The sequence below is a fragment of the Desmodus rotundus genome, chromosome 13 (assembly GCF_022682495.2).
Source record: "Desmodus rotundus isolate HL8 chromosome 13, HLdesRot8A.1, whole genome shotgun sequence".
Classification (NCBI taxonomy): Eukaryota; Metazoa; Chordata; class Mammalia; order Chiroptera; family Phyllostomidae; genus Desmodus; species Desmodus rotundus.
The window spans coordinates 89,925,116-89,939,125 of NC_071399.1; the positions used below are offsets into that span (position 1 = coordinate 89,925,116).

The 14,010-nt window shown below is 45.7% G+C and overlaps 1 protein-coding gene across 1 annotated transcript in view; it reads left to right on the forward strand.

Annotated features, from left to right (window-relative positions):
• LHFPL6 (LHFPL tetraspan subfamily member 6) overlaps positions 1-1,456 on the forward strand; it is a 154,559-nt gene extending 153,103 nt beyond the window's left edge. Inside the window, exon 4 of the mRNA XM_053916475.2 lies at positions 992-1,456. Within this exon, the coding sequence (XP_053772450.1) occupies positions 992-1,110 (119 nt within the window). The 3' untranslated portion in view covers positions 1,111-1,456. The remainder of the gene's footprint in view (positions 1-991) is intronic.
• The last annotated feature ends 12,554 nt before the right edge of the window (positions 1,457-14,010 follow it).

The following is a 14,010-nucleotide window of genomic DNA, read 5'->3' on the forward strand; positions in this document are numbered from 1 at the left end:
CTGTTGCTGGATGTAGATGTGAGTTATATCTGATTATGGTGGTGTTGAGTTCAACTGTATCTCTGCAGGCTTTTACTGCCTGCCGGACCCGTGCATTTCTGACAGAAAGGTGCCGACGTCTCCAATTGTGATAATGAATTCATCTACTACTTCTCCTTGAAATCCGTCCATTTTTGACTCGCCTAGTTCGATGCTTTGTTGTTGGGCACACACCCATTACGGATTATTATGTCTTCTGGGAGCACTGACTCATCTATCATTACTAATGCCCTTCGGTATCCCTGATAACTTCTTGCTTGGGAGTCCGCCTTCTCCGAAACGCATGGAGCTGCTCCTGTTGTCTGTCACTGATTGTACTTCAAGTATCGTGGGGGTTGTTGTTACTTCTAGTACTGACCCGACTCTGAGCTCTCAGGACCCCTGCGGGCCCTTGTTATCATGTTCTCATTTACATGATGCTTTAACGTAAAGGGGAGTGTTGGCCCCAGGAGACTCTGGGAGATTTTCCTCTCCACTCCATCTGCATGAGTCATTTAGCAATGGCATGTCAGTAGTAGTGGTCACTTCAGCATTGTCCTTCAAATGAGTCTCCTTCATGGAGTGGCCCTTTTCAGAAGGGCTGTATCTACTCTGAATTTTTCCCCAAGGTACCTCATTGTGCACATGAATTTGGGTGATTTAAATTAGAATTAATAGCTCTTCATCTCTTCTATCCTGATTACTGCCCTTCTTCCTTTTTGTCACTAGGCCTGTGGCCACTGGAGGCCGGAAGTGTGGGCCTTGAGGTCTTTCTGAAATGCACAAACTTTCTTCAGTCTGCAGAGAGCTTTCTGCATGCACTTTTCTTCCACTGGGCTGAGTACACCACACGTAGAGTAGGTATTTCTGTAGCACTTTGCTACACAAGGAACACACACACTGGGAGAAATCACGGAGCCCCCGAAAGAACCATCGTGATGCGCCTGCTTTCTCTCCCCTCTTGCTTCTCCAGGCAAGTGTGAAATCGGCTGGGCCTACTACTGCACGGGAGCAGGGGCCGCCGCTGCGGTGCTGCTCTGCACATGGCTGGCTTGCTTCTCGGGCAAGAAACAGAAGCAGTACCCGTACTGAAACAGCGCCACCCAGAATACACCAAGGCGAAGAGAGGCTGAAGGGGCATGGGGGACTGAAGCATCCAGCTGCTTTCAAAAGGTGGAACAATGGTTCTAATTCATACAATGCAATTGCCATGAAAGCCGGCAGAGTCGGAACCATACAACATGGAAGGTTTGTATGGAAGGGTTGTACAAGGTTTGGGAAAGAAATGAGAGCATGGAATGATGGTAGGAAAAAATGGACCAAAGGCGACAAATATTGTAGGGGTATTAGGTGTTTCTGTTCCACAGAGTATCGTTAATGTAGAACATATATGCAGGCAAAACAAATCTATATATGCAAAGGTTTGGGATTTTTTTTTAAGATGAAGACTCATCATCAAAAGGGCTAGTAGGAACAGTGTTACATTGGGAAGCAGGGTACCTCTCCAGGGTCCCCGCAGGCCGCGGCGCTTCTGAAAGCACACAAGCACATAGACACATCTGCACCCACACACACGCCCACATGCAAACCTAGAAACTGTCGCGAAGAGCGCACAACAGGTTTAGCTGTGCACTACTCCTCTGCGTTCTTTTTAACATGCATTTAAAATCCTGTATTGTCACTTTATAAAGCATACATTAAACCTAATAGATGGACCAATAAGCCACTTTATCAGTATTTTGTATGTTGTGCATAAACTCCTTATGCCCTCAATGTGTTTTCAGTGTTCATGTAGACCTCTAGAGTTAAGCCTTCGTATTCCAACATTACTCAACACTATGCTATATTTCCCTGTGTAGCTTCTGCTATGATATTCTAATGAAGGAAAGGGGCATATTTCTGTCCACTTTCCAGTCATTAGATCTTGGGGGTTTTTTTTTTGTCCATTATTATACTGTGCTATACCACATTTATTTCAATATTCATTTTGTAAAAAACCAAAAAAAATGCTATTTTGTTTGTATTTGAAAAGCTCTGTGAATAAATTCTCTCTTTGATCAATAAGTAAATGAGTTGTGGAATGTTAAGTTACCTGATTTGCTTCTGTAATTTCATAAATACAGCCTTTCATTCCAACAGCCCTGTACATTTTATTTCCTTTGAAGGCCTCGCATTAACTCACTTGATAATTCTCGCACCGGGTGTTCTAGGCACATGGGATATTAAAGGCGAGTATAAGATAGTTCCCGCCTTCAACTAAAATTCTTTGCGACCAGAAATCTAACTTCCCATTCTTCGCACTTCAGTCATGACCAAATTTTTACGAGAGACGAATTTCAGGCTTACTTTGTATTAAGTGTGAGATGGGCTATATTCAGAAGTGGCTTAGGGCAAGGAGGGCCAGGTCACAGCCAGGAGGTGTCGGGGCCAACGTCTCCTGGACAACAAGCTGCAGGTGACTTGCTCCTTCGCTTCCCACGTGTTCTGTATAATTTCCCAGTGCTTCTATGCCAGGGCAATTTCACCCCTCTCTTTGGGGAATCTTGGCCCTTTGAGAAAGATCATTTCACACTCCTGACCCCAGCAGAAAGCCTTGACTAAAGAGGAAGATTTGGACCCTCCATGACTCCCTAACAGAACCAGCTCTTCCAGGAGGTAAGATTGCTGACTGGGTAATAGGTAGATTCTTTACTGGGCAATGCTGGATATTGCATCAGACCCTTAAAACTTCAGTCACAGTGAGTTTCCAAATTACAGACTCTTCATGTTTGGAAACTGAGCATTCTGGACATTTGTACATATAACGATATTTTCTGTTCTCTATGTTTATCAATTTAACTTGAATATCCAAATATCATGCTTGCTTCTGGCACTTTTATTTTATTTTTTTTATAATTTAAAGATTTTTTAAATTTATTTTTAGAGGGAGGGGAAGGGACAGAGAAAGAGGGAGAGAAACATCAATGTGTGGTTATCTGCCACACCCCCCCAACTGGGGACCTGGCCCACAACCCAGGCATGTGCCCTGACCAGGAATCAAACCAGTGACCTTTCGGTTCACAGGCTGGTGTTCACACCACTGCGGCACACCAGACAGGGCAACTTCTGGGACTTTTAATCATCCAGGGTGAGGACTCATGCTGCCCTGCAGGAATAATGCAAGAATCTGACCGGTAAAATTCTGGGCTTTTTGAGGCTTTGTTGCTATGGTAAAAGTCACTCTCTTCTCAAATGCTTAATTCCTAGTGTGCTGAATGTCATTTGATTGTGTCTTGTCCACTGAGCAGGGGACTCTCCACTCTGTGGTTTCCTGCAGAGAGGAGAAGACAGCACTTTGGTCCCTCAGTTAGGCCGTCATTTTTATATATTGCTGTTGCTTTTCGAATGTTTTTTTCATGGCACTTTCCTGTCGGAATGGTATGATGACTGCGTAGCTCCCATTATCAAGCTGGAGTTCTCTATGGAATTCATTAAAGTCTAATTTCTTGAAGAGCTTTAATAACAACATCGTCATTTTTATGTGGCCCTTATGACTTCAGACATTAGGGAAACTCCCTAGATTGAACCGTTGATCAGAAATCAAATAAGAAACCCTCATAGCTCACATTCTGACTCGGTAACATGTCATTTTGAGATCAAGCAAAGGATATTTATTCCGAGCTTTTGTAGCAAGAGTGGCCTTCGTCACCGCGGTGTCTGGCAGACAGACGCAGAGGTGGGCTGAGAGCTGGAGTCCTTACAAGGGAGATAAGGAGGAGCCTCCAGGCGCACCGGTGGGAAGCCTTTTGACTTGGCAGAGCTGGAAGCAGGCTCCCTAGAAGCAGCATGTCCTCTGTGATGGACTAGGCAAGGACATTTGGCTTTTTCTTGTTAGTCCTAAGTTGGAGTGGGGACAAAAGCTAAAAAAAAAAAAACAAAAAAAAACCCCTGGAAATTATTAACCAAATCTTGACTGGTTTGGGCCAATAGGGTTATGATTTGATTTCCTGGGTCAGTCACTACAGACTGTAGGTGGGTTTCCTGGACTGGTTGCTGCAGGTGGTGCCGAATTTTAGTTTTTATCTATAATCTAAATCTTATCCATGTTTATATTAATCTCTCACTTCTGGTACCATTCAATTAGGTGGGTTATAACGCGGCTTTGAAACAAGACTGTGAATACATACTTCTACGTTCTTCCCAAATAGTAGTTGAACAATTTTTAATCCTTTTTATTGGTGGGTAATTAAAAGAACACATCTGCCAGGTTAATGGCCACACACCAATTCTAGATGCTGTTCCCTCTTTCAACAAAAGAAATCACATTCGGAACAACAATATCCCAGAGAATACCCCTACCCTACTCACCCCTTTTTAAATTTATTTTTTTATTAAACTTAATGGGGTTACATTGGTCAATAAACTTCTATAGGTTTCGAGTATAAAATCCTACAACACGTCATCTGAACATTGCCCTGTGTGCTCACCATTCAAAGTCTAGTCTCTGGCCATCACCGTTTACCCCTCCTTTACCCTCCTCCACCTGCCCCCTCCGCCTGCCCTCCGGGCAACCACCACACTGTTGTCTGTGTCCGTGAGGGTGTTTTGGGCTTAATCCCTTGAGCTATTTCATGAATTCCCCAGCCTCTGTCCTCCCTGAGAACTGTCTGTCTGCTCTCCAAATCTATGAGTCTGTTTCTATTTCATTTATTTTGTTCATTAGATTCCACATATAAGGGAAATCATATGCTATTTGTTTTTTTCTGACTGGCTTATTTCACTTGGCATAATATCCCCTAGGTCCATCCATGCTGCCGCGAAAGGTAAGATTTTCTTCTTTTTTTTCCTTTGGAACCTCTTTCTTTTCCTCTTTTTTAATGCTGCTCTGATTGGATGTTTTCTGCTACTTTGTCTCCTAAATCCATGATCTGATCCCCTGCTTCATTCAACCTACTGTTCATTCCTTCTATTGTTCTTTATTGCAGATGTTGTATTCTTCATTGTTGACTGGTTCTTTTTTTATGGTTTCTAAGTCCTTTTTACGTTTGCTATCTTTCTGTTGTTCTCACTAAGGCCCTTGAGCATCCTTATAACCATTTTTTTTTTTGGTACTCTATTTCAAATAAATTGCTTGCCTCCATTTCATTTAGTTCTTTTTCTGGAGTTTTCTTTTTCCTGTTCTTTCATTTGGCACATGTTTCTTTTCTCTCCATTTTGGCTGCCTCTCTGTGTTTGTTTCTATGTAGTAGGTAGATCTGCCACATATCCCAGTCTTGGTAGGGTGGCCTTATGGAGCAGGTGTCCTGTGGGACCCAGTGGGGCATTCTCCTTGATCACCTGAGCTGGGAGCTCTAGGAGTGTCCCTTGTATGGCAGTCTTCGCTGCCCTTATAATCCTGAACTGGCTTGATCTTTAGAAAAGCAAAACTTTCCAGGCTGGCTATCTTGCTGTCGAAATATTCTTGGAGCTTTTATGCAAGGACCAGTTGAAAGTCCCAGGGTAGTGGTTTCCAACTCTGGCTACACCTAGAACTACCTCGGGAGCTTTTTAAAGTATGGCTGCTTGAACCCCCTCCCTCCAGAGACTCTGATTTAAATGGTCTAGGGGAGCCAAAACTCTATTCCCCAGGTGCAATGTGAACCAGGACCGAAAGCCATTGGCCTGTGACAAATACTGGCACATGCCTGAGCTCTGACCCAGATGTGTGACGGTTGTTTGTGCCTGCTTGCTGTGTGAAGTGGGATTTTGTTAGAGACCTGTTCTCATTGTAATATTTTGCCTGGAAGCAATGTTGTTGGGAGACGGAGTGTATAGCGTCCCTCCTACTTTAAGCATTGGAGGCTTCCAGAACTTAACAAAGAGAACAGACAGTCAAACTGACTTGGGTAAGTTCACAAAACTGGCTTCCCAACTGCCAATTTCCCCTCCCAAAAGGCTTCCGTTCTAGGTGGGTCCAGGGCTGAAGCCCATGACCCAAGCTAAATAAAATAGCAAGGACTGGGTTTTGAGGTATAGGGGGAGAAGCAATGACTCAAGGGAAGAAATACAATTAACTTCAGGAATGTAGATGCACAGACGCCTTCTCTCCGCTAGACATGAACGTGGACACATATAATTCAGGGGGCTGCTGGCCGCTGTTCCGGGAACCCAAAGGAAGTGGGTTTAGGATAAAGCCAGCACCTCGAAACACAGAATGCAGAGAACAAATCAAGTGAGGGCGCTGCAGCCCTGGATGAAGCCTCACGTGGATACCTCGTCCCTAGACAAGGACCTTCCCAAAGTAGGTTTGCCTCAGGCCAGCCTGTAGAGTGGGGGTTCTTGACTTCATGCAGAAAAAATCTCACAGCACGAGTCCAGGTGGGTTTGAGAGGGCGTTTATTAAAGCTGGGGCCAGTGGGACAAAGGAAGGACTTACAGTAGAAGTAACAGGAGCGAGCCTGGGTGGGGCTCTGCTTCGGCTCCCTAGGATCGTGGCAGGAAAGGAGTGAGCCAAGGTGGGCGGCCGTCAGCTTACGGGGAAGTCAGAGAAAAGGGGGCCTTGGAGACAGGATCTGGACGTGAAACTGGGGCGGGGTGCCGCTGCCTGCTGCTCCCCTGGTTACGAGTCTTGTGGGGACCCGTAGAGTCTAGGAGGAAGTAAAAAGTTCATACCGAGGAGGAGCGTGGGCAAGCTCTAGAGCGAGGTCCCACCTGGTCTTTGCCCTGGTCTTTATCTCTCTTTTGCAGGTGTTAAGACTTTTTTCTTTTAACAACTGAAAGACTAACTAGTCTTGTCATAAAATAATGAGATATAAACTCAGACAAATGAAAACCATCCTTGGAAATTCCCGAGTCAGAGGTTTCTAAGTAAACAAAACTCAGAAGCAGTTGCTTTTGGATGTTAAACCCGCTGATTTCATCCGGCCGGTGTTCCGAAGGGATCTTCAGTCCAGAGAGCTATCTATGAAGCAGTAAACATGACAGAAATTGTCATTCCCCTTGTCACGCCAAAGAGCCATCTGCTCCTGAGTTAAAGCCATTTCTATTAAATTTACCAGCATGCTAATTACAGAATGGCCGCAGCATGGCGAAGCCACCAGATGATGCTCGGAAGCTCTGTATCACTGTCTTTTTAGAAGGTTAGGCAAACATTTAATTAAACCTGCAGATGCCGTGGCTGCTCTACCCACCAACACAGCTACCTCCCCTTCACCTGGGGAACCCATTTCGCCTGAGTGTTTTTCAAAAGACTTTGCTGAAATGTTTAATGCCTTTATGCATGATTTAATTAACTGCTTCAGTAATTACATCAGGGGGACTTGAACTGACTCCCCTTGGGGGTCTTGTGTCTCCTCATGACTCATCAAACACCTCCTCAATGGTTCCCTTATTTGTAGGAGTCGAAGTACAAGGAGCCTTGCTTACATGTGGGTGTCCAGCCTGTCTCCATGATATTTTCCTTGGGCGCATGAGATTTAATGCATCGGAAAGGCCTCTTCTGAAGAAAAGCAGAGAAGTCCGAGAGGAGATGGAAATACCACGCCGGGGTTTGCTTGTTACAGAACTCTTGCCAATGACAGGACGGCACCGTGGGCCTTGACCGACCACTCTCTTCCAGAAAATGTACAGCCATTTCCTTTTCCAATAGAACATGTTTGAACATTGGACTTACACACATTCTGCCCCACTCTGATGGAGCACAATACTTTGATCATCAGTGATTTTAGCTAGAAAACATGCTACATATTGCATAGTTAAAAAAATAACAAAACAGAACTATTAATGGAGGCTAACTTTGGGCCAGAACAGAGACCATTATTTTAATCACAGATCTCAAAGGCTGGATGTAGTCCCTCCCTCAGATGGGTTTTCAGGTCAGTATTTTCAGGGTCCTAGGCAGTGCAAAGGGAAGGGAGGGTGGAAGAGTCACAAGTCGGCTGAGAGAGGAGCTCCGGTTGCAGCCAGCTTTGCCTCCCTGCCCAGCAGGTCCCCTGAGAGTTCCAGCAGCCACGTTGGTGAGCCGGCTTGCCTGGAAGAAGTGGCAGGACAAGGCAGTAAGGGTATGACAACCATCCTCTGCCTGGATTTGTGCTGAATCTACGGCTCATGAATCATGTTGCTGAACCTCTCCGTTTCTGTTTAGGGCGCATGATTTTTTATAATGAATACCATACAGCTACATCTGTGGGACATTGAGCTCCCTTGTTTGTCTGTGTTTGATGAAGATGATGATAGGAGGGAATCACTCTATCTAAGCAGTGGGTAAATATAGAAGTATACTTAACAAAATAGTTCTTCACATTCCTTAAAAATTGGTTCTATCGTCTGCTATTTTTTACATTGCTTATGTGTGACTTCTGCACTGATTCCACTGATACCTTCCTAACGCTTATTTCTATGGAGGGTTTTTTTTTTTTTTTTTTTTGACTGGTGCCATCTGTCATTGTAACTCATCTTCCCTGCTGAGTGGCTCTGCACGTGGCGATGACTGCTTGCTCTGTCCCTTGGACCTTGCAGTTCTCCCTCAAAGAGCAGGGTCCCAGGAGGGCAGTGTGCAAGCCCCTGAGTCACCCACGTTTCCCGCTGAGATGCAAACCTGAGATGGGAAGCCAGCCAGCGGTGCTTCTGTTTCGGCTGTGGGGGAAGTTAGGGCTGTGCGCACGTGTGGGCGCATGTGCGCGCCTTTGGAGAGGGCGAGCTAAGCCCATCGCTCAACAAAGCCAGAACAGATGGCACTGTCAGTTCCAGGCACGGCACAGTCACACTCCATATGAGCATTCCCCAACGTCGCTGCACACGCTGCCGTCGGCCCCCCTGCGTTCACGTTCCCCGAGCTCCGAGAGACCCCGTGGCCCCGGACGCCTCCAACCAATTGAAATTTTCTTGACTTTCTGCCTTTTCTCCACATTCCTTCCCACACCCCCCCCCATCCGTGGAGCCAGCTGGAAATGAGCTTCAAATGAAATTTTATGAAATCAATCTTTAGTCATTTGCTCTCTAAGACAAGGAGTTACTGACACACGGTGGTGTTGGAAATAAGCAAGGGGGACTCATCGCAATAAATGTGCAAATTATTTAGTTACTGAACAGGTATAGCAAGTCCTCCCTTAACACGGTCAACAGGTTCTTGGAAACTGCGACTTCAGGTGACATAATGGATAATGAAATCATTTTTACCCCTGGCTCACTGACATAAACAAGAGTTAAGTTCCTATGACATATTGCTGGTGACAGAAACATCACCACTTCCAAACAAAGACCCAGAACACGTCTAATGCTGGACATTGAAATAAATATGACCTATACATATGTTCAAGGAAAGATGAAGACAGTCAAGGAAGGTAATTTTTTCCCAACCTGCTTATTCCGGCTTAGGGTCATGGGTGGACTGAGCCTCCACGGGCCGCTCAGGGCGCAGGGGACCCCACCCTGGACGCAACGCCCTTCCATCACCTGCACACCCGCCCCCACCCCCACACTCACTCGGGCTGAAACAACTTAGACCTTCAGCTGTCCCAGGTAGGCCAGTTCAACGCACGTGCACGGCTCTGGCACGTGGAAGGAAAGACGTTGCTCCCACGCTGACGTGGGAGAACGTGCAAACTCCACACAGAAAGTGGCCCTGCTCAGGATTAATTTTTTTAACTGACATTATTACAAAATGATGTTGAACAAAACACTGTTATTTGAGGACCTGCCATGTATGAAGATCTTTGATGGGCAAAAGCTTTTGTGGAATAGACGATAACATGTTTTTAAGTTCCTTACGCCAGGATAAATCAGGAGAGACAGACACACGACTTGGCTACTGTATAAGTTGGACCGTGAACTGTAAAAAGTGAAGAAGTTTAAATGAACGACATCACTGCTAATGAAGATGACAGTGGCGATTGGGGTGGACCTGGAGAGAGTGAGCTTCAAGTTACAGGACAAGGGGGCCATAGTTTACGAGTGGTTCGATAAGAATCACACACAGAACACTCCAGTAATTCTTATTTCCACCCTAGCCTTTGAGGTCACGGAAACTGAAACTGCAGGCAAAGAGAATCTGTCAGGGTGTCTGTGCTCTCTATGGCCTTACCAGCCTGAACGCGCCCGATCTTGTCACGTTGTCTCTGCTCACTTCCACTCCAGCAAAAGAAACTTGGAGCCTTCTTCACTGACGGCCTCACAGACTCAGAAACTGGGTTATGATTAGCTGCGATCATCAACCTTTGCTTTCTCCTCTGTTTTCATAGGCATACTCCGTATTTCTACCCGATTGCCTGTTTACTCAAGGTATCAATAGGTGGGACTCAACAATTTAACTGAAATGACTTATTTTCAAAACTAAATAGTTGTGTCAATGAAATGCAGAGCAATCTACCAACTTCACTTCTGAAAGCGAATTCATCATCCTGGGACTGACATGAATGTCTAAAAGAGTTGAGTAGGTGTGTAGAAAGAATATATGCATATCACTTTAAAATTTGGAAGCAAAGCATAGAAGAAAGCGTTTAAAACGCTGAGAGTGGCTGCTGCTAGAGAGAACGGTGTGACAGGCTGGGGGTGGTGACTGAGAACTTTTGTTTTTGTTAGCTTTTGAGTGCTATTTTGGTGGGAATAAAAATAACTGGAAAATGACACAGAGAGCAAAGTGATGGTTACAGAATAGCCACGAGGACTGAAAGTTCAGCATAGGGAATACAGTCAATGCTACTGTAGCTGCTCTGCATGGTGCGGGAGGGGGGGAGGGGGGGCGTACTGAGTTATCTGGGGATCACTGTGTAAATTATATAACTGTCTCACCGCTACACTGTACACCTGAAACTAACAAAATAATATTAAATATCAACTGTGATTGAAAAATAAGATTAAAAAAATACAATACAAAGGAGAAAAAGAAGACATACAGTCTGTGCAGCCACCTCTTGTGCTAGCTCTTCGTCACCGGCCCCACTGCTCCTTGCTGCACTCACCCCTCCCCACCAGACGTCTGCAGCTGCGTTTCACTCAGGACTCTAAGCTGTGCATTGGACAGTGCTTACATTTCAGACCGGGCGTCCCCAACCTGGTCTCAGTACGTGAACACACCTCCTTCTTTCAAAGAGATGCAGGATGGACAGAAGCTGAGAGCACAGACCTCGGAGCCGGGTGCTGGGTTCCGATCCTGACTTTGCTACTTCCTGGCTTTAGGACCTCAGGCCTCCTGACCTGTGTCATTATCTGTCCTGTAGATATGTAGAGATCACAACAGAACTTAGTACCTTTGACACTGTTAGGAAAGTTAAATGAGTTCACTTTTTAAAGTGCTTAGAGCAGTGCCTAGCAGGTTAAATTTATAAAATTTTGCAAGAAGGTAGTACTTGTCCTTTTGAATCTATAGACTGAGAAAATACTTTACACTTAAACGTACCATGAATTCAGTTACAATAATAACTATAAATATATAATATTCATATTTGATTATGATATTATAAATAATATTTTTGTTCATTATATCTGGATCTGCACAGTTTTCAAAAGAGTATATCTGTAGGATGTGCAGTTACCAGTTTACAGGCTGTTCAATGTGCGTTTAAGAGTTGGCAATAAATTTGGTGACGTCTGGAATTCACAACATACCTACAGTGTCGTACAGCCACCCCCAGCGCACATAAAGTAGAACCTATAATTAGACACTTTAAGCTGATTGGAATCCTCCCAGAATATCTATGGTGAGGCTGCACTAAGATGAGCCCCCTCACTCCCCGCACCTGCTGGAATCGTGGCCTAGGATGAACCTGTGAGAGTTAAGGAAACAAACCTCACAGAGAATGGGGGAGGTCAGCCCCTCGGAAGCCTAAGATAAGATGTTGACTAGACTATTGTAAGTTGTGCTGCTATGAACATGGGGGGGGGGTGCGGAATTCTACGCAGCAGAGAGAAAGAAGGAGCTTATACCCTTTGCAATGGCATGGATGGAACTGGAGAGCATTATGCTAAGTGAAATAAGCCAGGCAGTGAGGGACAAATACCATATGATCTCACCTTTAACTGGAACATAATCAACAAAAGAAAAAAGCAAACAAAATATAACCAGAGACATTGAAATTAAGAACATTATAACAATAGCCACAGGGGAGTGGAGAGGGGATAGTGGGGAGAGGGGTCCATAGGAGCTACTATAAAGGACACAAGGACAAAATCAAGGGGGAGGGTAGAGGTGGGAGAGGGAGGTGGGACTGGCTGGGGTGGGGTGGAGGGAAGGGGAGAAAATGCAGACAATTGTAACTGAATAAAAGTAAATAAATTAATTTTTTAAAAAAGATGTTGACTAGAGCTAATGGGAAACACACTTCAATACATGTGTCGTTAAGGAAGCTTAGATGTAATTCATTCTGTTGCCCGAGACTGACTGTACTCGGAGAAGGTGTGAGGCTTGGAAGTGGGAGACAGTGGAAAAACAAACAGCGTTCCTCAGTCTCTTGCACTGTCTAGCGGGCGGGGCCCCCTGGCTTAGGAACACAAACATCCCAATCTCTCCCACGCAGACACCCTACGCCATGGAGGAGCAAATCCTGAAAACCGCACTAGTTCATTTTTTATCTGCCTTCATGTGTCCTGACCCAAGTTTATCAAGCGACATTATGGTGATAATCCGGCTTTCTGTGTAGGTTTCTCCCTGAGTGAAATCACGCTTATCATGAGAGAATAAACCAGCCTCTGGATTAGACAGCAGTTGCTACGAGTGACTTTTTTAGCATGAGGCCCGAGGGAATTTTCAACCAGAGGACAGGACGCTGGAATGAGGGGCCATGGGCACTCCTGCTCACTCCCAGACGTTGTCTGTGGCTGACATCTGCCCACCACATCTTTGATAGCTGCAGCGTGGAATGATACAGAACTCCCATCCCCCATGCCGTTATAAGTTTGGGCTTTCCTGGTAGGTAAGGTCCACCTCGACATTGTTCTCCCCCAGAAAACCGGGCTAAGGTACCATTTTGGCTTTGACACCCAGGTCTGGTTTTGAATATGTGCTACAACGATTACTTCAACTGTTTTCATTAACTACCCCTCACATACCACATTGATTCATCCAGTTTCAACAGCCATCGTGAACAATGAGCGGCACGTTTTGTTGGGACATGCATGGTTATAAACATGGATGATAAAAGTGTGGAGGCAACGCAAGCGTCCATCAACAGTTGAACGGGTAAGCAACATGTGGTCCATACATACAATGGAACATTACTCAGCCCTAGAAAGGAAGGGAGTTCTGACATGTGCTAGGACGTGGGTGAACCTTAAGGACACTGTGCTAAGTGAACACGCCAGTCCCCAAAGGACAAAGACTGATTGATTCCCCTTATGTGAGGTACCTGGAGGAGCCAAAGTCCGAGGCGGAAAGTACAGAGGTGATTTCCCAGGGCCGTGGGGAAGGAGCAGGGGCAGCGGCAGGGGGCGTTGTTGTGTAATAGGTAAGGAGTTTCGGTGTTACGAGATGAAGGGAGTTCTGGAGATGGGTGGTGGTGATGAGAGCACAAGAATGAGTGCATTCAGTACTTACTGCTACTGAATTTTACACGTACACTTGGTTAACACGGTACATTTTGTTCTGTGGATCTTACCACCATGAAGAAAAACGGAAGGAAAAACAAGGATCATGGTTCCCGTGCAAGGTGCTTACACCCTCATGAGAGGCCAAACGGCAGAGCGGGAATAATGCAGACTAAGTAGAGGTTCACACTGAGGAAACAGTCCATTTCACGAAGAAGCTGTAACAAGAGTTAGGCCATCACGTACTTCCTTCCAATGCTTAAAATGAGTTGAGCAGAAGCCCTCCATTCCAGCTTGCCGAACAAAAGTTTGCGCTGAACTTGACCGCGTGGTACCTGCGGGTTCTCGGGCTTGAAACCGAGAAGCCCTTCCGGCCCAGCAGGTGGCGCCGGCGCCCGCAGTGCACCTCCAGCCCCACAGGGGGCGCTCTGGCCGGGCCTCACCACACCTCCTCGGTGGCCCCGCCCTTCGCCCTCGAGCCTGCCCCCCTCCCCGCCAGCGCGCAGGCGCGCAGAA